At 36.7% G+C, this 26,632-nt stretch overlaps 1 protein-coding gene across 5 annotated transcripts; it reads left to right on the forward strand.

Moving 5' to 3' along the window:
- Nucleotides 1-22,139: 22,139 nt before the first annotated feature.
- On the forward strand, nt 22,140-26,181 carry LOC122023890 (pentatricopeptide repeat-containing protein At2g19280-like). Of its 5 annotated transcripts, none has more exons than XM_042582308.1 (5): nt 22,140-24,399; nt 24,464-24,567; nt 24,771-24,996; nt 25,650-25,710; nt 25,827-26,181. In XM_042582308.1, exon 1 carries the CDS (start codon nt 22,230-22,232, stop codon nt 24,303-24,305), a length of 2,076 nt encoding a protein of 691 aa, XP_042438242.1. In that variant the 5' UTR covers nt 22,140-22,229; the 3' UTR covers nt 24,306-24,399; nt 24,464-24,567; nt 24,771-24,996; nt 25,650-25,710; nt 25,827-26,181. The 5 variants fall into 5 exon arrangements, with proteins under 5 accessions (XP_042438242.1, XP_042438245.1, XP_042438246.1 ...); XM_042582311.1 differs by having other exon boundaries at nt 24,779-24,996; XM_042582312.1 differs by having other exon boundaries at nt 22,140-23,311; nt 23,399-24,567.
- The last annotated feature ends 451 nt before the right edge of the window (nt 26,182-26,632 follow it).

The following is a 26,632-nucleotide window of genomic DNA, read 5'->3' on the forward strand; positions in this document are numbered from 1 at the left end:
AAAGACATCCTCTGTCGGTAATCAATATCATTAAACAGGAGAAGATGGAGGGTCACCAAAAAAGGTATAAAAGGGGCATGCTATATGGAGAAAGGAAGAAAAAATATTTATCCTTAGTACTCACTTTTTTCCTCTACTATTTCTGACTTGAGCGTCGAAGGGCCAACATCAAAGACCCTTCGTTGGTTTTGGTTTTGTTTTCAGAGAGCGAGGTCTTCATCAAGTCAGTGGAACTGCCACCTCCCCGACTTTCCAACTTCGTGCCTTCGGATAGGATCAAGAGGCATAGCAACAAATGCTAAGGTCAAGTGATAACTAGACCTGACCACGGTTCAGAACCGACGGTTCGACGATTCAGAACTGCCAGTTCGACGGTTCCAGACAGGTCGGCCCTTAACCTTAACCGCTCAAGACGGTTACGGTTCACGGTTCGAAACCGCCGATTCACGATTCAGTTCACGGTTCGTCACGGTTCGCCACGGTTTAAGATTATTATGTTAAAAAATTATAAATTATAAATTATAAATTAAATATTACAAATTACAAATTAGAAATTAAAATTTATTGGGAAAAGGGCTTGCACTTATTTAAGTTGCCTACGTATCCCTTTAGGGGAATCAAAGCCCACGTAGTTCTTTTATATTTTTATCCTTTTACATTTTCACTCACTTCCATTTCCTGTTCCTATTGTATTTGTTCCTTCAGTATCAAAATCTTCAACTTCGTCATCTGAAAGTTGCATTCCTGGGATTCTTTTCTCCGCTCTGGTCCAATCGTCCAGTAATGCTTGGGCTTCTAATGAGTCGGGAGATAAAGTTGATCGTCGTTCATCTAATATGTTGCCGCCGGCACTGAACGTCTGCTCCACAGCAACAGTTGACACTGGACAAGCTAATATTTCTTTGGCGATCACGGAGAGAACGGGAAAGCTTTGAACCTTCTATGACCACCACTTTAAGATATCGAAATTTTCGCTATCTGCTTCATTAAAATCAAAAGAAGTCGTAAAATAATTCTCAAGTTCCTGTGTGGAACTTGAGGATCCTCATAGACGTTTTGTCCGTTCTTTTAATAAGAGTTATGCTTTTGTAAGTTTTAAATTACTACTAGTAGTTTGTTGTATTTCAGAAATATTAATTTGTGTTCCATATTTTACATAATATTGATTATAAATATCATATAAATAAATTCTAACATTATATATAATATTAACTGGATCAGGGGAAGAAGAACCTTTAATTGGAATTAAAGCGTCATAATATAAAGTTAACATTTCTTATAAAACTTCTAATTTAAATCTAGGATCTAAAGCGAATGCAATTAAATAAATTTCAGGAATTAAATAAAAATATTTTTCCCATTTAGTTTTCATAACTAAGATGTAAGGAGATAAAGATTCATTATTAATATATTCATTTAAAACTAATACTATACTAGAAAAATTTTCTAAAACTAATTGAGCAGTGGGGTAATAAACACCGGAAAGTTGTTTGGTTACATCATTAAATATTTTTAAAATTTCACAAATACTACTACAAATATTCCATTGTTGTGAAAATAAATATATATTAGTATTAGTATTTTGTGCAAAAAATGAACATAATAATTCTTTATATTGAAATGAATCTTGTAATAATTGCTATGTTGAATTCCAACGTGTTGGTACATCACGTGGAAATTTTTCAGGTCTCATTCCATTAATTTTACAAAACCTACCCCATTGTTTCATTATAGATAGATGAGACCATAAATAAGAAATTGCAATTCTAATTGGTTTAATATAACTTTCTAAAATTTTTAAACCATCTTGAACACATAAATTTAAAACATGGCATACACAACGAATATGAAAAAATAAACTGCCAATAATAGGTTGACAAATAAATTTTAGATCATCTATACAAGCGGTATTGGAACTACCATTATCTAATGATATTGAAAATATTTTATGAGTTAAGGCATATTCTTCTAAAATTAAACATAATAATTGTGCGATGTTATGAGCATTATGTGATGTTAGTTAGAGCCCTAGAGTCAATCATTTGATGATTGTTGTATGGACTCATTGTATCATATTCTTGTATATAAATAAAGGCATTTGTTTTGGTTATTATACTTACTTGTATTGGTGTCAAATAACTAAGTATAATAGCGTCCTTGAGTAGAAGGTTCTTACCTATATCAATCGATTGGTTGAATCGATAGTGAGATAATATAGGAAACACTACTCTTAATCATTCCTAGTCAAGTATTAACATTCAGGGACAATGTTAATGCGACGAGACTAGCATATAGGTCAACTCGATGACTTGATCTCACAAGTCATGGATATGGAGATATCAAGCTGACACATGGGTATGCATTAGAGAAAGTATACTGAATGACCTGCCATGAGAAAGTATCATGGATCGTTATATGGGTGTCATATACTTTCTCATGTGGCTATTAGTATGACTACTAGTCCTTGGACCTGAAGTCACCATGGTTCCCTACATAAGGAGTTATGTACTTTGGTTTCGTCAAACGTCACCCGTAACTGGGTGGACTATAAAGGCGATTACTGGGTATGTAACAAATTATGCGGAGGGATGTGAGTGATGTAGATGGGATCTATCCCTCCTATATGACGGGAGAGACATTGATATTCTTGATAGAGTGAGACCACTAAGTGCATGGTCATGCTCAAATGAGTCAATATAAGATATTGAGCTCATTTGATTGAGTGAGTCTACTTGGAGTTCAAGATTTAGATTGATTAGAGGATGACACTGTTTATGTCTCACATTGATCAATCTAGATGTCAAGGATAGAATGACACTTGTCATATATTGTGAGGAGTCACAATTAGTAGTCACAAGGTGATGTTGGATCTCAACATTCTTGTAACTTGGGTAGTAATGATGTGTTGCTAGATACCGCTCATTACTTATGTTTCTAAATTGGTTTAGGAGCATTGCCAACGTTACAAGAATCTATAGGGTCACACACAAAGGACAATTAGATGGAGATTAGGTTCATTTGATAAACCTAAATGATTAGGTTCATATGAAGAACCAAATTGGATTAAGAGGAATCCAATGTAGGCTAATTGAGTTGAACTCAATTTGGTTCATGTGTTAAGTGAGTCTAATTTAGACTTAGACTCATTTAATCAATTTAATTCAATGAATAGAGATTCATTAAATTAAAATTGACTTGAACCAATGGTTATATTAGATCAACCAAGGGAGAGAAGTGGTCAAGTTTGACTTGACTTGAGAGGAAGATGATGGGTCAATTTTGACTTGACCATTTGCCACCTCATTGGTGAGTTGGCATTAAGTGGTCCAATGATGATGCTCCACATCATCATGATTGCTTAAGTGGAATGTCACCTCATGGGAGTTACCAAGAGTTGTGACTCTTGGCATCCCATGGAGGTTACAATTCCCCTTAAAGTGGCCAGCCACTTTTGATGAGGAGTTAGTGCATTTTGTGTGCTTGTGTGAGTAACTCCATCATCTTCTTCCTCTCTAGTTTTCTTCTTGCTCTCCCTCTCCTCCATTACTGATCTCTAAGATTGCTAGCACATCCTTAGAGGTTCTTCTCCATCTCTTGCTTGTGTGGATACACATAGAGAAGTGTCTACTTTGACACTTTTGAGATCCGGCGAACCGAGGACGAGTGGGATTGCGAAGGGCTTCGCATCAAGGGTAAATTCCTTCTCCTTGTAGATCTAGTTCAGAACTAGTATAAGAAACTCATACTCATAATGTTTTTAGAAATTTTAATCTTCGCACTGATCCGGTGGCTGGGGTTTCGGGGTTTTTACGGCCCGAAAAACCCAACATGTGATTCATCAAAAACTCTATAAGCTAACAATATTTTTTGGAGGTTCCAAGAGTTATCGATCCAATGGCAAGTCACACCCATATACGAATGTGTTTGCCAATGATCACTCCAAATATCGGAACATAAAGAAACTTTCTTATCTAATTTACTAAATTCATCAATTAAATTATTTTTTACTTGTTTTACTAATTTTTTAATTGTACGAATAAGTGTAGTCCTAGGAACACGTTTAGCACATGGATTAAGAGATTCTTTACAAAAATCTTCAAATGTGCATTTAGATCCAAAACTAAAAGAAAGATGTTCTACGGAAACAAATTTAGCTAATGTTTCTCTTAATTTATTATCCGAATATAAAAATAAACTGGAATCGGTACTACCGCTAATTGAAGAAAATCTTGATAATTGTGTTTGAGAGCGATCGAGTCCATATTCCGTCGGGTGCTTTGTTTCTACATGTCGTTTCAACGACCCATAGCCACCGTCAGCTTGGAATTTATAGGAAGCATTGCAGTGCTTATATTTTGCACGCATTTCTCCCGACGGAAAAGTGACATTCTCAAAATGTTTAGTGAAAATAGAAGACTTTAGAGGAGGAAGTTCCCGAACCTTAGAAGAAATTGCATCGGTACTTCCTTGTGTTTCAGGTATCGGATTCGGAAGATGCTCGATCTCATCGTCGGTGGATTGAATGTTGGGGTCCTCCTCCCGTGGATTCATTATTTGCTTTCCATTCCGAGCTCGAGATGATGCACCTCCGCGGCCTCCTTCCATTGTAATTGAAAATTGGAAACGAAAGCGTGTAGAGAATACAAAATTGATATTAAGAGTAAGAGTAGAGAAGATGTGTGTGAAAATGATGAAATAAACTCTATATTTATAGAATTTTGATAGTAACGGACACTAAATCATAGTCATTGATCAAAAAACGGTCAAATGATCCTAACCATTGAAAAAAATAACCCAAAAAACACCCCCAACGACTATGAACCGCTGGTTAACCAGCGGTTCCAACGGCTATGAACCACCGGTTAATCAGCGGTTCAAGCCGTTACCAAAAAAAAAAAATGTTGCGGTTGAACCGGCGGGCTGAACCGCCGGTTAACCGGTGGTTCGTCGGTTTGGCAGCAACTAAACCGGAACTGGCCTGGCAAGTTGCCGGGCTGGTTTCGGTTTGACCCGACGAACCGGGTCAATGGGCAACCGGCCCGTTGACTCGGTTACGGGCCTGAGCCGGGTTCGGGCCAGACCCGGCTCGGGGTCGGATCTAGTGATAACTAAGTGGCTGAGACTCTAGTGTAAAGATAATGACCTGAACGCTTAAGATGAGAAACCAATCTACGAGTAAGCCATAGTGTGAAGACAATGATAAGTCAACACGAGTAAATATCAAGTTTATCCGAAAACCAAGAGCATAAAAGAAAAAACTTGAAAATTCTAAAAAATGATTAGAGATAATAATTACATTTAAATTTGACAGTTATACAAACTATAAAATTAGAAAAGGAGTTCAGAAGTTCTCATGATCTGAAAGGGGCTTAGTTTCAATCATGAAACTCTATCTCTAAGAGAAAATGATATTATGAGTAAAAGAGTGGTCAATGAAATGTCCTCATTTATTGTGACTGAATATCTCTTTATTGTACCTGCTTTAATCAGAAATCATAAGGTCATAATTTCTTTCATGGCCTCCAACCAGATAATAATGGCGGGAATGACTCCTTGTCCTATAGTATTTGCTATAGAGAACCTCATGCCTTGAGCTTACATCCTCAATTACATCAAGAGAAATTATGTCAAAAAACCTTGCTAGATCACTATAAAACCGATACACATTTCAACCATACAGATCTTGAGTGCAACACAACCGGTCTTTTGTTCTTGATGATGATGGTCAAAATCCAATCATAAATAGTTTCACTATTGACTAATAATATGATTCCAAGAACGATCCCAAAGAAAATATCCATCAGCCCACTAACCACACCAAATGTGTTAACAAGAATACTAGAAACTTAAAGAAATATGACTTGCACTATCGTTGTGTTCATACATAAGCCCCTGATTATACGAACTTCTTCTATCATTCATATGTGACACTGAAAAGTTCAGAAGTCATTATATTTTTATGTCAACTTCAAAGATTAATATGTTGTTATTGGGAACAAATTATAAGGCAGGCCATATATGATTGGAAAGGTACGGATGTTAGTTTCTAATAAAAAAATGGTGGTCAAAAATAATATTCTTACAGAAAGTTATGATCATTGTGATCGAGGTCTATTAGGCTAAAAGATTGCTCGAGAAGGATATGTTGCTCAGGAAAGACATTGCTCAGGAATGATTGCTTGAGAAGGATATATTGTTCAAGAAAGACATATTGTTTAGGAAAGATTGCTCAGAAAATGACATATTACTTGAGAAAGACATATTGCTTCAGAATTGAAAAGAGTCAATCCACATTTTTGATATTCTTGATGATTTTCATAGAATTTTGTAAAGGTTGATGAGCCTTTAATACCCATGCCTTGTTAGTGAAGACTCCTTCAGATTTCTAGAAAGAACTCCAAGATGTTCAACAGAAAACGCCAATTCTACTTTATGAAGCTCCATGTGCAACCTTTGAAATAGTACGTGAAGTCCATGGTCCAAGTAGAGAGCACAGTCAGGGAATGGTGGAAAATAAACAGAGGATATCCGATCCAAGATTTTGCAATGTAGCAAAATATAGCAGTCTTCTATCTCCACAAAATCCATATAGTCCGAGAGTTATTGCAGCCTATTAGAATTTTATGCTTCTTCATGTTACTACAACGAATTGGATATTGGCAGGAAAAATACTTTATCCACTAAATGTATGAACTATCAGTTGATATTGTTATTAAAGATAAATGATATTAAAAAAGGATAAATATGGTAATGAAAAATAAATGACTTGTCTTGCAATGAAAATTCTTTGAGATTATTAGTTGATCCTTCATCATGGGAATCAAGCCACATCAATTAATCTTAAGGTATCGACAGTTTACTATATAATGGTGACTACAAATATAATACTAAGTGGCAGATCTTTGAATATTGGAGGCTATGCATGCTGATTTATCTCTGAAATACAAATTTACATATTATAATAACCCACATTTTCGAAGCAGCACAAGCTATATCTGTTTGGACACCAAAATAAGGTTCGAATAGGCAACTTCGAATCTATATAAGAACGCCACTCTAGATTTCCAACATTAGCAATGAAATATGCCTAGGAATTTATGTTGGATGCAATCAACCTTTTGAATTTCGATATTTGATAATGTATTCAAGTATGATCAGGTTGATTAAGGGTTAATCTAAATAGGACTTGACGTTTGGAAGAGAAAAGTCTAGTCAATACTAGATGACTAGCAAAAGTAAATCCTAACCAAAGGTTAAGCAAGTGAGAGTCTACTAAGTGACTAGTCTTAACTGGAGGTTAGCCAAGGGTAAATCCTTATGAGTGAAGTTAGACCCTAGTAAGTGAAGTTAGGTTGTTGAAACCTTGGTGAGTGAAGTCAGATCCTAGTGAGTAAAGCTAGGTGATTAAAATCTTGATGAGTGAAGTCAGACCTTAGTGAGTGAAGGTAAGTGGTGGAAGTCCTGATGAATTAAATCAAGCAATGGAAGTTCTAATGAGTGAAGTCTTGAGCCTACATCCTGAATGGCATCAAGAGAAATTATGTCAAAAAATCATGTTAGATCACTATACGACTAATACATCTTTCAACCATACTGATCTTGAGCGCAACACAATCGGTCGTTTATTCTTAATTGATGATGGTTAATGGACGAATGTATTCATCTTTTGCCACAATTAATTGATGATGGTTAAAATCCAAGCATAAATAATTTCAATATTAACTAATAATAATATCCATCAACCCACTAAACCACACAAAATGTGTTAAGAAGAATACTAGAAACTTAAAGAAATCTTGAGGTGCTGACAGTTTTCTGTATAATGGTGACTATAAATATAATACTACGTGGCAGATCTTTGAATATTGGAGGCTATGCATGGTGATTTGTCTCTGAAATACAAATTTACATATTCGAATAACCCACATTTCCGAAGCAGCATAAGCTATATCTGTTTGGACAGCAACATAAGGTTCGAATAGGCAACTTTGAATGATCTATGTAAGAACACCACTCTGGATTTCCAACATTAGCAACGAAATATACCTAGGAGTTTATGTTAGTACAATCGACTTTTAAGATTTTAATGTTTGATAATGTATCCAAATATGTGTTAGAGTGTATAATAAAATCCTAACTTTTGTAAACATTTATTTTTAAAATAAAAGAATCACATTGGTCAATATCTACATTTATTTGTTAAATGTAATTGTTCAATTAATTAATATAGTAGATAACATAGTGCGTGGTGTCACACTCAGAAGATCATGTTGTCGGTTCTTTATAAATTATAAATAGTTGCTCGCGGTTAAGATGGAAAGGAACAAACCATTAGAATAGTCGTAGTGTAATTAAGTATTAGTTTATCTTGACTAATAAATTATACTGGTACACTCTAAGTGTATTGAGTAGGACCATTTTAGGTAAGTTCTTTTTGTATTGACTAAATAAAAGAACTAGACCTTAGTTATTATGGAAGTGTGTGCTCTTAATCCTAATATAAAAACAAGCACATATATTTAGTATTTATTTCTTTAACTTATCAAAGGGTGAGATTTAGCTCGATAAATCAATAGGCCCGATAAGTTGGGAAATGATATTACTTATAGTGTGTGTTGTTGTTTATAGAAGGAATCTGTGTCCTAGTTATCTAGGTTGAGAATGTCCCCAAGAGGAGCTCATAAGGATTGTCATGTTAAACCCTGCAGGTGGGCTTAGTCTGACATGATAATAAGGTTGAGTGGTACTACTCTTGGACTTAGATATTAATTAAGTGAGTTGTCAGTAACTTACTTAATTAGTGGACATTCGTTATCTTAAACACAGGGAGACTAACACACTCATAATAAGAAGGAGCTCATAATGTAATTTGGGATTGATGCGGTAGTGCGATAATAACTCTCTAGTGGAATGAGTTATTATTGATGAACTTAAGTTGTGTGTTTGGGACGAACATGAGATACTCAAGCTCATCAGAAGGCCAAAACCAATTTCTCCTCTAGGTCCCTGTCGTAGCCTCATTAAATCCTCAAGTTCATCCAAAGAAAGGCCCATCTTGGTGTTCAAGAAGGGGGTCGGTCCATTGCTTGGTGACCAAGCAATGGTCGGCCACATCTCCTCTTAAAGGGTCAGCCCTTTGCTTGGTGCCCAAGCATGTAGGGGCTGGCCACAATAATTCAAACAAAGAGGGGGTGTTTTGAATTTTTAAAATCTTCTTTTTGTAGAAATCTACAAGTTGTAAAAGAGAGATTTTAAATTTAAAAACTTTCTTTATTTGAATTAGGCCACATGTTTTAAAAGAAAGTTTAAAAGTTTTAAAACTTTCCTTTTTTTAACCATCCTCATGGTTTAAGAAAAAAAAGGAAGAGAAGTTTTAAAATTTAAATTTTCTATCACCATGTTAAAAAAGGAAATTTTATAAGAGAAGTTTTAAATTTTAAAACATGGTTTTAATTTTTAAAACTTTCCTTTTTAACTCCTACTTTAGGAAATTAGAAAGAACTTGTAAAATTTTATAAGAGCTTATAAAATTTTATAAAATTTTTTTATTTCTTTCCTTGATGAGGTGGTCGGCCACCTTGCTTGGTGCCCAAGCAAGGGGCCAGCCAAAATAAAATAAAATAAAAAATCCTCACCCAATTAATGTTTGGTGATTGATTCAATCAAGAGGAAAGAAAAGGAAAAATAAAAGGGAAAAGGAAAAACAAGAGGAAGATTTTAACTTTTGTAAAAAGTCTTTCCTTATTCACCTTGGGCAAGTAATATAAAAGAAGGGGTGAGGAGGCCTCATGAGAAATCAATTCTTATTCTTTTGGTGGTGTCTCTCTAGGTGGTCGACCCTCCCTCTCCCCTCTTCTTTTCCCTTTTGTTCTCTTCTCCTTGGTGGTGGTGGTGGCCGGTTTTTAGAGGAAGAGGAAGAAAGCTTTTGGGTGGTGTTCATCTTGGAGGATTGTCGCCCACACGACGTCCAAGGTGAGGCGAGGAATACAGCAGAAGATCTCGAGGTCATTAGCATACAAAGAGAAGGTATAACTAGTATTTTTCTTCCGCATCATACTAGTTATTTTTCTTTGTAAGAATTCCAAACACAAGAGGCATTAGATCTAGTTTTTCGAATTTATTTTTCGAGTTTGTGTTTTCTTTATTTTTCGAATTTGTGATTTGATTGTTCTTTTTAGTTAACCTAGAGTTATTTAAGGAAATTAAATATTAGCTTTCCTTAAAAGGTTTTGTCTAGGCGGTGGTGGTTGCTCCCATATCCAAGAAGGTCATGTGCCTCGCCATGCAGTCCTGGAAGCCAATTTTGGAAATTAATATTTAATAGAATTAATAACATAGGTGGATTTGGTTCAATAGTGTTAAGTTCCGCTTGCGATCCAAATCTAAACCATTAAGAACAGATAAGTTAAATTTGGAATCAATGATGTTAAGTTCCGTCTATGATTCTTAATTTAACTTTTAAAGAACACAATAGGTTATTTAAGGAAAGGTTCGACACTTGTACAAAATTTTTGTACAGTGGAACCGGTACGATTTTCCTAGGACTAACCAACAGTATGGTCAGGTTGACTAAGGGTTAATCTAAATAGGACTTGATATTTGGAAGAAAGAAGTCTAGTCAGGACTATATGACTAGCAAAGGTAAGTCTTAACCGAAGGTTAGGCATATGAGAAGTCTACTAAATGACTAGTCCTGACAGGAGGTTAGGCAAGGAGAAGTCCTGGTGAGTGAAGCTAGGTGGTTGAAGTCCTGATAAGTGAAGTCAGACCCTAGTAGTGAAGTTAGATGGTTAAAGTCATGGTAAGTGAAGTCATGCCCTAGTGAGTGAAGCTAGGTGATTAAAGTCTTGGTGAGTGAAGTCAGACCCTAGTGAGTGAAGTTATGTGGTGGAAGTCCTGGTAAATGAAGATAAGAAATGAAAGTCCTAGTGAGTGAAGCTAGGCCCTAGTGAGTGAAGCGAGGTGGTGAAAGTCCTAGTAAGTAATGCTAGGCAATAGAAGTCCTAGTGAGTGAAGCTAGGTAATCTTAGGGGGAGGCAACCCTAGGTTATGAGAAGTCTTGGAAGAGTAAATTCCAAACATGTGTGACCTACTGGTTTTTGATCGATCACGCGCGGTCGACTGAACCAGCAAATCTTGAAAGTTACTAACATTGTTTTACCTTACTGTATTATATCTATTGTTCTAACTCAGTGTTGTAGGTAAATCTTAGTAGATCAGATTGATTAGACACTAAGCATGATCAAAGAAAGTCCAAACAGGTTTGGAGGACTAGATGTTTGGTAAGCAAATGAAGGTAAGCACAGAAAGAGAGTGATCCAGTAAGGACGAGTCCCAGTTAGGGACTTTAGGTGTTGGTCCAGTTTAGGTCCATTATGGAAGCCTAAATTAAGGCTATGACTAGATCCTAGTCTAGAAGACAGGATCTGATTAATAATATTTTTCTATATTGTGGTAACTTTGTTTTGCAGGTTACACTTTATTTTTGGGCTAACGCATTTTGCACGGTTGAAGTAGTAACAATCAGCTTCGAATGCACAATGTTCGAGGCACCTCAAAGGTGCTCGGAGGTGCCTCAGATCGGCATTTGGAGGCGCCCTAGACTAGTCGGAAACGCTCTCAAGGAGATAAGAGTGACGAATAAAACTTCGTGGCATGGAGGCGCCCTTGAGGCATTGGAGGTGCCTCGGAGGTACATTGGAGGCGCCTCAGAGAGTTTGGAGGTGCCCTCGCATAGATAGAAACCTAAGTTAGCGGAGGTGATCAAGTCCAAGACTTTGGAGATCATTTTTAAGGTTGGAGGCACCTCGAATGAGCTTGGAGGCACCTCCAACACTCTTTAAAAGAGCTATTCAACCAGAACTTGCTGATAACTTAATTACGAGCTTCAATGACTCTTCTGCTGCTTCGACTACACTCTATTGCTGCGCTACTGCTCTGAGAGATCTGACTGTTGCTGGCAGACCGTCACCAACACACGAGCCTGTTCAGATTCTACATTTTTAAAGTGTTGGTAACGATTTAATATTCTTATATATCTTTCATACTTGCAAAAGGAAAGTATAGGTTGTACTTGTATTCGATTTCCTCTTCCGATTATTCCGGAAGAGGTTTATAATGGATTGTCCGTCGATACAGTCCGAGAGATTGTGCGTCTTGGAGTAGGAGTTGCCGAAGGCTCCGAACTAAGTAACTCCTCATTCATAATTTTGACCTAATATATTGAGTGTGGTGATTTTTTAATAAGAATTTGACCTAATTCATGTTAAAAAATCACCACACTCAATATATTAGGTCAAAATTATGGATGGACATATTTTTATGATCAAGAGAATAATACAAATACATAGAAAGTTATTTCATAAAATTCTGACATCTCTAGGTCTATATTTAGGGCTTCTAATTTTTTTTTTATTTTTGAATTCTAGGACGAATCCTAAATTTGACCCAGAATTGGCGACAAATCCATGGATTTGCCCCCAAATCTGGGATGAATCCATGGATTCATCCCCAAATCTGGGGCAAATCCAGGATTCATCCTAGAATTAAAAAAAAAAAAGAATCGGAAGCCCTAAATATTGACTTAGAGATATCGGAATTTTATAAAATAAGTTTCTATGTGTTTGAACTATTCTCCTGATCATTATAATGTCCTCATCCATAATTTTAACCTAATATATTGAGTGTGATGATTTTTAAACATGAATTAGGTCAAATTTTTATTAAAAATCACCATACTCAATATATTAGGTCAAAATTATGGACGAGGATATTTTTATGATTAGGAGAATAATAGAAACATATAGAAACTATTTTCATGAAATTCTAACATCTCTAATTTCATATTTAGGGCTTTCAATTCTTTTTCCTTTTTTTTATTTTTCCAATTCTGGGATGAATTCTGGATTTGCCCCAAAATTGGTGACGAATCCAGGATTTGTCCCAAATTTTGGGACAATATTGGAGACGAAAAATATTTGTCGCCAAAAAACCCTAAAATCTAGATCTAAAATTCAGATCTCGTTCCCTTTGCAAAATCTAAATCTCGCTCCCTTTGCCTTAGCCACTTGTGTCTTCTTCTCTCAGCGGTGATGGCAGCAATCTCCGACGGCGACCTTGCGATCTCCAGCGGCGACAACGGTAGTGTGTCTTGGTATGCCCCTCTCCCCTCTCCCCTCTCCCCTCTCCCTTGTTGTTGGCGTTGGTCATGGCTGGCCGCACCTGTCCGTGCCAACCCACAACTGGCCACAACGCCTACCCGCGACTGGCCACAGTGCCTACCCGCAGCTGGTCACGGCGCCTACCCGCGATTGGCCACAGCTGGCCCCGACAAAGTGGTCGGGCATGGATGTGGTTGGCCCCGATGGTTATGGTTGCCCACGATGTCCGCGGTTGCATGCCCCTGGAAGCTACGGCTAGCCCTAGTGGCTGCTGCTGCCCCCAGTGATCGCGATTGATGGGTAACTTTTGTTAGCATAATTTAAAAAATTTACCATATTTTTTTCCATATGTGGTACTTGTTTTTTTATAAGCACATTTACTTTTAATATGTAAATTTACCAAAATCATAGCTCAATGAGTTTTTTATATACTGTCTCATTTTTAATTTTATATATTTTATCTATTAATATATTGTATTTTTCCTACATGTCATTAGAGGTGGCATCTGATATTTTTCCCCCCTTATTCTCTAAGCTTTTAGTAAATATGGTAAGTTTTTTAATGTTCTTTTTAATGCATCAAATTTGCAATCCACTTTATCCTATATTGGAATTTTTGGCATATGTTTCGACAGAGTGGACATAGATGGAGATCACAAGGTCAGTCGGATTCATCACTTGCTAGTCCCTGATCAAGCTAGACCATCTCATACACCTTCTCCAGCGCCTTCTCATTCACCACCCCCAATATCATCGCCAGTGCAGTTACCAGTCCCAATAGATCTTCCTGACTTGGCTAGAAACTCATCTGCTGAGTTTTAAAATGATAGAGCTTTTGTGGTCCCCATCAGAGATTCGTAAGTACTATAAAATATTTTATTTTTTTATCTATCTTAATTATTTAACATTGTTTATTTATAATTTAATGTAGATTTGAAAATCTTGTAAGATTATTCATGAAATTAATAGAATCTTGAATAACTATGAGGGAGGTGAATTAATGGCATATTCAAGCACTCCAATAGCCATAAAAGAATTATGGTGGAGCGAGTTCAAGGTATATTTTCTTGAGTTTATATTCAAATTTAAAGTGAATATAAAATCATTTTTTCCATTTCAGCGGCTAAATAATTGGAACCTGGCTAACAAAATGGAGATCAAAAGAATATTTTTTTTAAAAAAATATGACAATCACATCAGGCATGTACTAAATCAAGCTAAGAAATGAGGGGGAAAAAGAAGCTAAACTTCATCACCAATTAAAATTGGGAGTGGGTCACCAACTTTTGGGCAATGGAGGAGAGTAAGCAAAATAGTAACCTGAATAGAATGATCAATCTTACAATTCTGGTGACTCATCTGTAATATATGCGAGAGGCTCTATTAACATAGATGAGTATAGACGGAGATTGGTAATTTTTTAACTCTCTCAATAGTTTTTTATCTATATCAAATTATTTCATTATTTGTAACCATGTTTTTTTAGACTAGGGAGATGGGGAAGGAGCCTTCTTTCATAAATACTTTCACTCGCACTTTTATAAAAAAAAAAAAAAGATAAGACATAGAGTAGGGCTAGAGAAAATGCAGTAAAGGTTGGGATTATTATTTATTTGATCTTAATTTATAATTTAGATTTTATTAGTTAAGTACCTTCTCTCTCTTAATATTATGTTTTTATTATATCTAATCAGTATCATATGCGTTTTAAAAAATAGAAAAAATATGATGAGCTTGAGCTAGGCTAGAGATGCTCACAAGATAGTGCTGATATTGAGGAGTCTAAGTCTTCTGTTGGCAATAATTTGAGTTTATGGATGGAGGCTAGTGGAGAACCAAAAGGAGGAAGGATATTGAGGATGGGTTCTTTGAGAAGAATCCAAAGAATAGTTGATATATCTTCTTCCACCTCACCAATAATAAGGGCCCAAAAAAATACCTTGACTAAAGAAGTTAGCAATCTGAAGGAAATATTATTGCAAAGAGATGAAGAAAGGGCGCAAAGGGATCAAGAAATGAGAGAGTTGTGCTGACGACAAAACGTGATCATACGACATCTTCAGTTGAGCTCCGCTCTAAGTCAGATTCCTCCCCATGACGGTGATGATAGTGATGACAACAACGATGATGGTGGTGATGGTTCTTCATGATTTTAATTATGTATGAATGTTATTTGTCTTATAAGTAGTGTTTTTAAACATTAATTCATGGATTGTGAAACTTTTAATTTTTTGTTTTGATTAATATTGTAAATTTATTTTTAACAGGGTTGGTGAGGCGAAAGTTGTGTCAGAGAAAAAAGTAAGTATTAAGTAACACACCCTTAGTTGAACATGTTGTACTTGTAATTTTTTTTAATCAGTTGTATTTGAAGAGTTAATGGAAGAGGTAAATAAGGACATCATTCTTCTTACAAAATTGTTGAAATTTGTAACTACTACATTATTAGTAAGAATTTCGAATTATGATTAGAGTTTGACTAGCAGCAAAGTAACCATTAGTACTAAAAGACTAGTATCAACTAATTGATCTTGACTGTTTTGTGTTTTCATCATTTGAGACATTTTCATATGATAAGAATTTTAAGAAAGAACCCCATGCTCTCCATGTCAGATTGAAACGTAACAAGCTACAGTTTAATGTAGTGAAATATGTTGTATCCTATTTAGGATAATTGTAGTCACAATTTGATATGGTAAAATAGGTTGTATCATATTTAGGATACTTGTAGTTACGATTTAATGTGGTGAAATAGGTTGTATCATATTTAGGATACTTGTAGCTAGTGGAGAGGAAGGTGGAGAGGAAGATGTTGAAATGCATGGCTTGCAAGCATAGTGGTGCTTGGCAAGGATTGCAGAGTAGAATAATGATTTGAAAATACTCCTAGGTCAAAGCTTTCTAACAGCATTACTTACTTGAGAACAAAAAAATGATTCCTTCAATTCTTAATGCAGTAGTTATCAATTAAAACAATTAATATTTCATGTTTGCATATGAACCATAAGGGCAGAAGAAATAACAGATTGGTGATAACTGCATTCAAATTCATCGTGCTACATTATTTGTAAGTAGCAAGACATACATATTGACATTCAAGTTAATTGCCAACCTCTAATATCACTCTAACTTTATAGTTTAAGTAATTATCTTTCTTTTTAGAAATGATCTGATTTGTTTATTTATTTTTATGTCAGAAAAGAAGATTTGATGGGAAAGAAAGTTTTTATGAAAAAAAAATGAGTTGATGTATGTATAGTTTATTTTGAAAAAACTTGTTTAACTTCTAGGAGTGTTTGTTGATGTAATGTCCCTAGGTCGAGATTGATCAGTTTGACTACTCTTAAGTTAGATAAAGCTTGAGTCTTGATATTTGAGTTTTGATATTTGATAATACTATGGAAATTACAAGTGTAATTGTCCTTTTGGGAAGATTGTTGGTGTAATTCCCCTCTGGTCAAGATTTGACCAGTTCGAAGTGAAGAAGAGTCAAGTAGGTTAAGGTTGACCGAATATTTAACTGGGAAGTTCTAACTAAAGGTTAGGTAAGGGCAAGACTAACGGGAAGGTTGGCAGAAGATGGAAATCCAAGTGGGCCAGTGTTGACTAGACACTTAGTGTAGAAAGTACCGATGAGTGAAGCCGGACAATGAGAAAATTCTGGTGAGTGAAACCAAACAGTTGAAAAAAACCTAGTGAGTGAAGCTAGGCAAATGGGAAATCCTGGTGAGTGAAGTCAGGTGAAAAGATCTAGTAAGTGAAGGTAGGCAGTTGGAAAATCTTGGCGAGTGAAGCTAGGTGAAAAGTCCTAGTGAGTGAAGCTAGGCAGTTAGAAAATCTTAGTGAGTGAAGCCAAGTAAAAATCCCTAGTGAGTGAAGCTAGACAGATGAAAGTCCTAGTGAGTGAAGTCATGTGAAAAACCCTAATGAGTGAAGCTAGGCAGATGAAAGTCCTAGTAAGTAAAGCCAGACATTTGAAAGTCCAAGTGGGTCAAGGCTAATTAGACACTTGGCACGAGAAGAAAAGTCCAGAATGGTCAATGGTTAATTAGACATCTGGTGATTGGAAAGTCAAAATGGATCAAAGAATTGACCGGACACTTGACATGAGGAGAAAAGTCTGTTGGAGCAATCCCAATGGTCCGTGCGACCATGTGTTTTGGTGTTTGGGCAAAGGGTTTAAGTTAGGTTCACCCTTGTATTTGATATGTGTATTTGAGTTGTGCAGGTTTGCAGGATACACATATGACTCAGGTTGATGGCTTCGGGTCTGGTGAAGGATGGAACATCTGAGGGACCGTGGACAAGGCAGCGAGGACAAGGGCCGAGGGAAGCGACTTCGAGGCATACGCGAAGGATGACATTGGGGACGAGCCGCGGGCTTGAATGCATCCGAGGGACGAGAGCCAAAGGAAGTAGGCTTGAAGGTAAAAGGTCAAAGCTGCAAAGGAAGCATCAAGTGAGTCATAAGGGTGAGGGTACGAGTGCACGAGAGATTGTACTCGGAGTAAAATCCTAGTTTTTAGGGTTTTACTGTAGCAGTACTGTAGCGCTACTGTAGCAGTACTGTAGCGCTACTGTAGCAGTCGACTGCATGTTTTAGCAGTCGACTGGTGCAGTCGACTGATACAGTAACGGTCGAATTTCCACAGAGGGCAGTCGACTGCATGTTTTAGCATGTTTTAGCAGTCGACTGGTAGGCGGGGTTTTCCAACCCGTGGCCTATAAAACCAAAGCTTGGAAGCTTGGTTTGAGTTGACGAAATAGAGGTGGTTAATCTCTATTAGTAGTCTACCTGTGCCCTAGCGTCAAAAGAGCTCTTGTGAGGGTTGTGGTGAGGTTTCTCCACCCACAAGGAGGTTTGAGCTAGCCGGAAGTTTTCCAGGGAATAATCCACCGAAGGATCGGGATCGTCCACCTTACGGACACGCCGTGGAGTAGGAGCTTTATCTCCGAACCACGTAAATGATCGTGTAGCTTGGTTTGCATTCTTTCCTTTAGTATTTAGCTTTCTACTTGTTTTGTTTGCATTTCCGCTTGCGCGCTAACGTTGTAGAAAGAAGCGAGTATTTGAGGGTGTCGTCTATCCAACCCCCCTTCAAGCCGGCCGTCCGATCCCCAACAAAGTCCAAGTGAATTAAAGGATTGACCAAACACTTGGCATGAGGAGAAAAGTCTATGTAAATCAAAGGATTGACCGGCACTTGGCACGAGGAGAAAAGACCAAGAGGGTTAAATGATTGATCGGACACTTAGTGATGAAGTCCCAACAGGTCAAGGTTGGCCGGATACTAGGTAAGGAGGAGTTTCAATAGGTCACGATTGACCAGATATTGGGCAAGGGAACCCTAGAGTTGAGTTGAGCAAGTTAGGGTTGGTCAATCGATCGATCAATCGATTAAACTAGGTCTCAGATGATCAATTATGAGAGTGCTACGAGCAAAGGCAGCCCAATCAATCAGTTGATCGATTGGGGGGGATCACGAAGCATAATGTGCTCCCCAATCGATTAGGGTACTCCAATGGATCAGTCGATCGATTGGAGCGAGTTTTCTCATGAAGACGTAAGGGAGTTCAAATCGATTGGTCAATTGATTCCGGGGCTTCTGCGAGAGCACAGAGGCATTTTGAATCGATTAGTTGATTGATTGAAAGTTTCCCCAATCGATTGGTCAATCGATTGAGATATGATTGTTGCACAGGTTGTGAGCTTTGGACGTATGTGATCGCTAGGATCTGACGTGACAATCGATTAGAAGCAGATCCAATCGATTGGGAGCCCTAAAAGTGATATAAAGGCGATAGCGAGTTCAAACGCAGGTGCTCTTCTCCGCAACTCTTCACTGAATCTTCTTTGCCAGTTCTTTAAAGCTTAAGGCTGAGGTGCTGCTGCATTTCCAAACTTACAAGAGAAATCTACAAACTACAATAGATTAAGCAAGAAGAGGTTTTCATTTGTATTCTTGTACATTTACTTCTTGTTTTGAGTTGTATTCTTGTGTAAGCTTGTACAAGATTTTTCCACCTCTAGATTGTTCCGAAAAGGAGTGTTTTCATAGTTGAGAGTGTGTTCGGGTGTGGATCTTTATATTAGCCACCTCATCTTGAGGTGGATACCAAGTAAATCTTTTGTATTAGCATTGAAGAGTTCGCTTCAAAGTTATCATCCGCTGCAAAAGATCATCATCGATGCCCCCCCCCCCCCCCCTCTAGCTCTGAAGTGTCCCAACAAAGAAGATTTGATGGGGAAGAAAGTTTATGTGGAAAAAGAATATGAGTTGATGTATATATAGTTTATTTTGAAAAAACTTGTTTAACTTTTAAGAATATTAGACTTGTATAATTTCTTAGAGTGTTGGAATTGTATAACTTCTTGGAGTGTTGGACTTGTATAACTTCTTGGAGTCTTGAAGAAGAAAGTTCTTGTATAACTTTTTGAGAATTTATATTATTGTAGAATTGATTTCAAATATTAATAGATGTGTATATATATGTTAAATAGGATGCGATAATGTTAATTAGGATGTGTTGAATGTTTATGATGTATTATTTACATAGGTTTATATATGTATTTGATTGGATTAAATTGCAGAAACAAACTTGTTTTGGCTAATTTTTTGAGATTTAGAGATAAATTTGGTGATAAAAAAAATTTATCATCAAATTACTGTGTATCGATAATTTTACAACAAATTAATTTTTGTCCCAGTTTTAGGGCAAATCAATGGATTTGTCCCAGAATCCGGGATGAAAATTAATTTATCGCAAATCATAATTTTTTAAAAAATTATTATTTTTGTCGTCAAATTCGTTGTAAATTCTGTAACAAAAATAATATTCGTCACAAAAGTTATTTTTGTCACAAAGTTAGTTATGACAATTTTGTGATGAATATTATTTTGTTACAGATTTGGCGACGAATTTGGTGACGAAATTATAATTCATTGTCAATTTTGTCACTGAATTCGTCTCCAATTTTGTAACAAAAATAATATTCGTCGTAAAAATAGTTTTTGTGAATTTTGGGACGAAAATTTTTTTTGTCCAGAATTCATCCCAAAAAAATTTATGATAATTTTTTTTATATAAATTTATCCCAAAACACTACATTTTTTTTGTAGTGACATCGTTTTATCCCATTACTGCTCATTATACTCCATATGAGAAATGCTTTTTTCAAATTACCATCTCTAGCACAACCATGGATTAAATTGTTATAGGTGATTCTATTAGGAGTAAAACCTCTCCTAACATGCTCATTAAAAATTTATCTTGTTTGCAGGATGACCTCTCTCAACGAGACCATACAATTAGGACGTATTTGGCTCGGGATTATCACGTATAACCTTAGGCATCCATCTATAATTATCCATGATAACTATGTTTGGTTTAAGGTTTTTTTGGATTCCGAAGTTTTTCTCGATTCTTACACGTCATCAATTTGGGCATCTGATCTGAAATCTGAAAACCTTCGTCGGCCTTGATTTTTCTTAATTCCGGAGGTTAAGCAAAAGGTATTCTGAAATTAACCTCTGAACAGAGCACGATCGGAGCGAGTAGAGGTGCGGTCGTCGAGCTGGGCGATGGCAGGTAGTGGGAGTGAGAGCGGGCGGCGAGCAACGTGAGTGGGAACGGAGTCGAAGCGACCGATGAGAGCAAGCAAAATCTGTGGAGGATGATGATGAAGAATTTTTTTTAACTTTATTATTTTAATTAAAATCTTAATAAATTAAATCAATCAACTCTTAATCTAAACAAATTTCTAAAATAATAATAAAAAATTAAATATTATCCAATTTTATTTATTTATATATATTACTATTAATAAAACATTATCATTATTAAACTAAAGATAATATGATAAAATATCATACTAGTTAGCTATGTACTAAAACCTCTCAATAAATAATGTTTTATATTTCATTCTATATAATCAAAGTTTATGTGATTATCTGATAATTATATAATCAAAGTTATACGTGATAATTTGAACAAATGCATCCTTATAATAAAAGGTAATTTCACTCATCTCTCTCATAGTCCATGTCCTCCAGTTATGTGAAAAGAAATAAATAATAGGGTCAATTTATATTTGACCGTTAAGAGGTAGAGATAATATGGTAAGTGATGACATCAATTAGACCATCTTTTTCAGTCCTGTCCTTCAACTCGTATGTCTTCTACATATATTCCTCGTTGTTTTAACCATTGTGTTATATGCGACAATATCCAATTGAATGCCCTTAAGTTTCATCAGACTAGTTATTGCTCTCTGAGCCGGAAAGATCATGCTGCGACAATACTCTTCTAGCAATGTTGTATACGTCACAATAGTTGGCCTAATCCCTCTTGTTAGTATAAGGGCAAACATCATCCTTCACATCATACACTTTACTTAAAAGTTAAATCATCAATAATAATCCTATAATTGGACACAACTTGAGAGCTTCTGTCATATTACCATTAAAAAGCTATTTACATGAAAGCATCAGTACCTCCATTTAAGTAAGTCCAAAGATTGTGAGCTTTATTCTCGGGGCAATAAGACAATGGCATATAGTTAGATGGATTTCCCTAGTAATAAGGATTTAAAATTCATCCGGAGCATATTACACTTGAGAAATTTAAATTATTTGTGACGTAAATCTCCTGTCATGATTTATATATATATTTTAATTTATCTTGATATTTGGTAAATTTTTTATAGAATTAAATTGATCATCTTAAAAATTAGTTGATTCAAAAATTAATGACTAAATTAATGAAAAAAAAGATAGTTAGCTTTTGTAACCTTCTAGTTTTGAGTTAACTTTCAATTATCAAACCGACTGAAGTTCCATTCAGTTATTTTAAAATTTTATTTTTTTTAAATATAAATATTAATTATTTTAATTAATTCAGATTGATTTTAATGCTAAAATTCATAATTTAATTAAACCAAACAAATCTAATAAACGGAATAAGCGGATAAAACCCCTGATCCCTAATCCATAATTCCAATAGTCTTCGAGGTCCCGAACCCCGACTCCGGCGCCGCCGCCGTCGCCGCCTCCGTCGCGGCCGACGCCGATGCTGTGTTTCCCACTGAGGTTCACCGTGCGGCAGTCCTCCTATGTCTCCCTCCCTCTCCTCCCCCGCCGATGCCGTGCCTTTCCCTCCCCGTCCCTCCTTTCAGACGACAGCGATTCTTCCTCCTCGTACCCTGACGACCACCGGGACCGCCGCCCCTGCCTCCGCAGAGTCATCCAAAAGGTCAGATATCCCCCTCTCCATCTCTCGGATTCCCTCAAAATGGACTCCTTTGCTCGACAATGGTTCTCCGTAAACGAATTGAGGGAAAGGATGCGCGCCTGCCTCTTGCTCCGGGGTTGGGATCTGGAATCCTCCAGCATCGAGCTTGACGAGCGCAATGTTGTCGACATTCTCAACGACTTGTTCGATGCGAGCTCCGACGCGGCGTTGGCTTTCTACTTCTTCGGGTTATCGAAGAGGTGTAATGGCCGCAAGCATGGCATCCTCGCAGTTAGCACTATGGTGCACATTGCCGTATTAGGTAATATGAATCACATCGCTGTGACTCTTCTCATGAGGACCGTTAGCGATTCGGAAGATCACTGCAGTGATGAGATGCAAAAGTTACTTTTTGATTCGTTGAGAGAAACTAGCAGGAGTAGGGAAGTTCTTGAAATCGTATATAGTATGCTTGTTAAGTGTTATGCAGATAAAAAGATGACAAAGGTGATGGTTAAGTCAGTGGACGATATGAGGAACCTCGGTCTGTTCCTGCCCATGGAGGTGTATAATTCTCTCATGAGGGTTCTACTTGAGTTCAAAGACTTCAACTTGGCATGGGAAGTGTTCACCAATATACCAAGTAGATTCATTGGCACAAAACGGTCCATTCTAAGCTTATTTATATCTGAACTAGCTGTTCATAGTCACTTCGAATGTGCCTATAAATTGCTATTCGAGATGCAGAAATACTGCGGCCAAGCTGATGTTGCTGTGTATACAATAGTGATTCATTCTTTGTGCAAGTGGGGGTTCCTCAAAGAGGCAACCGTGCTTTTTCATAAAATGCTGCAGTTAGGGATTCCTCATGACAATGTTTTGGTTAATTCGATAATTGAAGGTTACCGCAAAGCTGGACGGTTAGTAGAAGCTGACCATCTCTTGAACTACTTAAATGGAGCTCCTGATGTTTTCCTGTATAATAGTTTTTTAATGGAGTGTTGCAGGAATGGTAATATGGCAAAAGCTCTCAAACTGTTCGACCAGATGTTTCAAGTGGGGTTGGCTCCTGACTGCTCCAATTATACGACTATTATTTGTGGTTTTTGTAAAGTGTGTAATCTGGAGCATGCATCGATGATATTTGCTCTTATGCTGAAAAGAGGGATTAAGCCGACTATTATGACATATACAACATTGCTAGAAGGCTATTGTCGCAAACATGATCTTCCCGGCGCAGAGACCATACTTAGTCTGATGAAAATGGAGGGTATTCAACCGGATGTTGTCGCTTATAACACGTTGATCAATGGTTACAGCAACTATGGCCATATGCAGAAAGCATGCGAGTTGAAGGATAGGATGGAAAAAGATGGTGTAACTGCAGATCTTGCCACTTACAACCTTATCTTGCATGGACTTGTTGAGACAGGGGCCATCATGCAATCAAGAGAAATTTTTAAGGAGCTTGTTAGGAGAGGGCTTACTCCTAATAGAATCACCTATACCAATTTAATCGCCGGTTGTTCTAGAGATGGTAATTTGGAAGAAGCATTTCTCATATGGAGTAGCATGAACAATAATGGGATAAAACCTGACGTTGTCACCTGCAGTGCTCTCCTTAAATGTTTTTGCAAAAGAAGACTCATGTTCGATGCGAATGCTCTATTTCACAAGATGTTGGATGCTGGCTTGGAGCCTGACCTGAGACTTTACAACATGCTCATTTGTGGATTCTGTAAAGAGGGAAATATTAGAGAAGCTCGTAGTTTATTGGCCATGATGAAAGCAAATGGTATTTTTCCTAATTACAAGACAATGGAGGTTCTTGTTTGCTGCCTTCAGAAAATTGGAACGAAAAGTGCAGCTGAAAGTGTTGCCATGGAGCTTGTGAAATCCATCTTTGGATCATAGAAAGAAAATTAAAGATGCATGGTGTTTGCTAAAACTTAAAATAAGAGTTCATCAAATGCCTGAGATGAGATAGGAGAAGTCAAATGCTAATGATGTTGGTACCTTGATTCATTTTTTTTTAAGTCCATTGTGATCACTAATAGACAACCTCTGTGCAGCTAAAAAGAATTCAGGAAGTCTGGACAATGACTGAAAGAAAGGCTCGTTTTGTGATGCAGCATGATCGGCGCTGTTACTTTGCAAATCTCCTTTTACAAATGAGGTAAATATGTTTATAAATCATGACTGTCAAAGGTATAGTTCTATCTCTAATGTTGAATTAGCGTCGAGCTCATTTCATCCCAAACTGACTAGTGAAGTCTTCTGGCATATAATAACGGATAATACTTATTGGAGTGTTCTAGCTTCGAAATAAGAGGATTTACTTCGCTAGTTATTACTGTAACTAAAGTTTCTTTTTTTTAGTTATGCAGTCCCCTCTGTAACTTCTGGGCAAATTGGATGGCTGAGTGAGTTGCACAGACAAGGCAAAATGAACAGGTTGAACTAGCAAGATAGACCAAACAAACAAAACCAACCAACAAACAAGATGGAGGCCAAGTGAGTTGGCCAGCCAAACTAGCAGATAGAAGTAAATGGGCAATGCAGGCTAAGGGTTCAACTGTAATAAACGATTCCAACAATTCGTCAGGTAAGTCATTGACAACATCTTCCAAAGCCTGCAAGGGGAAATTACTATTTTCATTGCTTAGTTATAAGGGAAAATCCTCGATTGATTGAAAAATTCAATTTGCCACATTCAACAACCCAAAGAATCATTTATATTTGTAAAGGAGATGTGCATATACAAGACTCATATGTTTTCTCATTTCAGTTGTCCTCCTATTTCTCGTTGCACTATTTTTGTAATTACGAAATATGACATGCTGGTGAATCTCATATCTTCAGCTCTTGAGGTTGTTCAATTGGGAAACTTTAAGCACAGCTTTTGTTGTTGAGTTAAATGGGCATGCATGTTTGGCATACATATATATTAAGAATTAAGACCTATTAGTTGGAAGCCTTTCATTGTCTGACCTTCTTTAGTCATAATAGTGATATACAATACTGGAATTATCCTGTGTATCACTAGTGTTTGTTAAACTTTCCTTCTTATGATATCCATTACTTGGAAATTGAATTTGATCTGTGGTCATCAATTTAGGACTGGGTAATATGGCCACAGGAGTCCCACATAAATGGTTGCATATATTGTATCTTGATCTTAATTTCTGAATGATGTATTTCCTTTCTGGTTTGTGAAATGATTGTGTATGTCCTTTATCTTTTCTTGTCTTAATGCAGAATCTCACTCTAACCAACAGTGTTGATGTAAACCATTGAATCAGGAACCCTGCTCACATTGGTAATTTGCTATTATTCACCAATATTTCATTAAAAAAAAGAGATAATGAGGGGTTCAAATTTATGGTTACTACTAAAGCATGTTCCATGGTGAAAGATTTGATATGATGTTTACAGGTCAAGTGATGGATTCAAGAATCCTCCAAAAGATGTGTTCTCATAGGGAGCTGATGTCTGTTTCTTTATCACTTCCACTCGTGTTTGTTCTGCAATGTCTTGGATAGCAACAAAAAATCTGGAAGTAATTTGTGAAGCTTCTGAAGGTGCACATCACTAATGCTGACAGAATTAAGATGCAATTTTTGTACAACTGGGAGACTTCTGCTTGAAACTTTTTCCAGCAACTATGCGTTAGTTGTTTTTGAGTGCAATGTATATTTTTTTGTACAGTGAATGATACTTTATTATGGACAATGTAAGCCCGTATTCAATTTGTATAAGATCAGTTTTGCTCCAACAAAATTTCCTCATTAGCATGCTATAAAAATTACAGCATGGGATTGTCTCCTAGAAATATTAGAAAGGATGATGTTGTATATGAAATTCAAAAGGGTAATTTAGTTTTGCTTTTTTACCATCCCAGGTTGATTTGCTTCAGAGCTGTTTGCCTGAGAGTTTGTCTGATCGTTGTAATTGTACCGCTCAATGGAAAATTTCTCATGATTTTGCTCATACAACATAGTCTAGCTCATACAAAAATATAAATTGACTGATCCTTTTATGAGATACATCAGCTCACAAGTTATTTCTTTTCGATATGTTGTTTGTGATCAGTTCAGTTAAGATCAAGTACTCATTAGTTGAGTTAACTATTGTAACTTCATCTTTCACTTTCACTGCAGGCTGAGGGTTCAGCTGCAATAAACGATTCCAACTATTCGTCAGATGAGTCGTTGGCAACATCTTCCAACGCCCTCAAGGGA

The sequence above is a fragment of the Zingiber officinale genome, chromosome 9B (genome assembly GCF_018446385.1).
Source record: "Zingiber officinale cultivar Zhangliang chromosome 9B, Zo_v1.1, whole genome shotgun sequence".
NCBI lineage: Eukaryota > Viridiplantae > Streptophyta > Magnoliopsida > Zingiberales > Zingiberaceae > Zingiber > Zingiber officinale.

Bases quoted from the DNA above. Each gene is read 5' to 3' on its own strand.
- LOC122023890 (XM_042582307.1), top strand. From the start codon at position 22,230: ATGCTGTGTTTCCCACTGAGGTTCACCGTGCGGCAGTCCTCCTATGTC.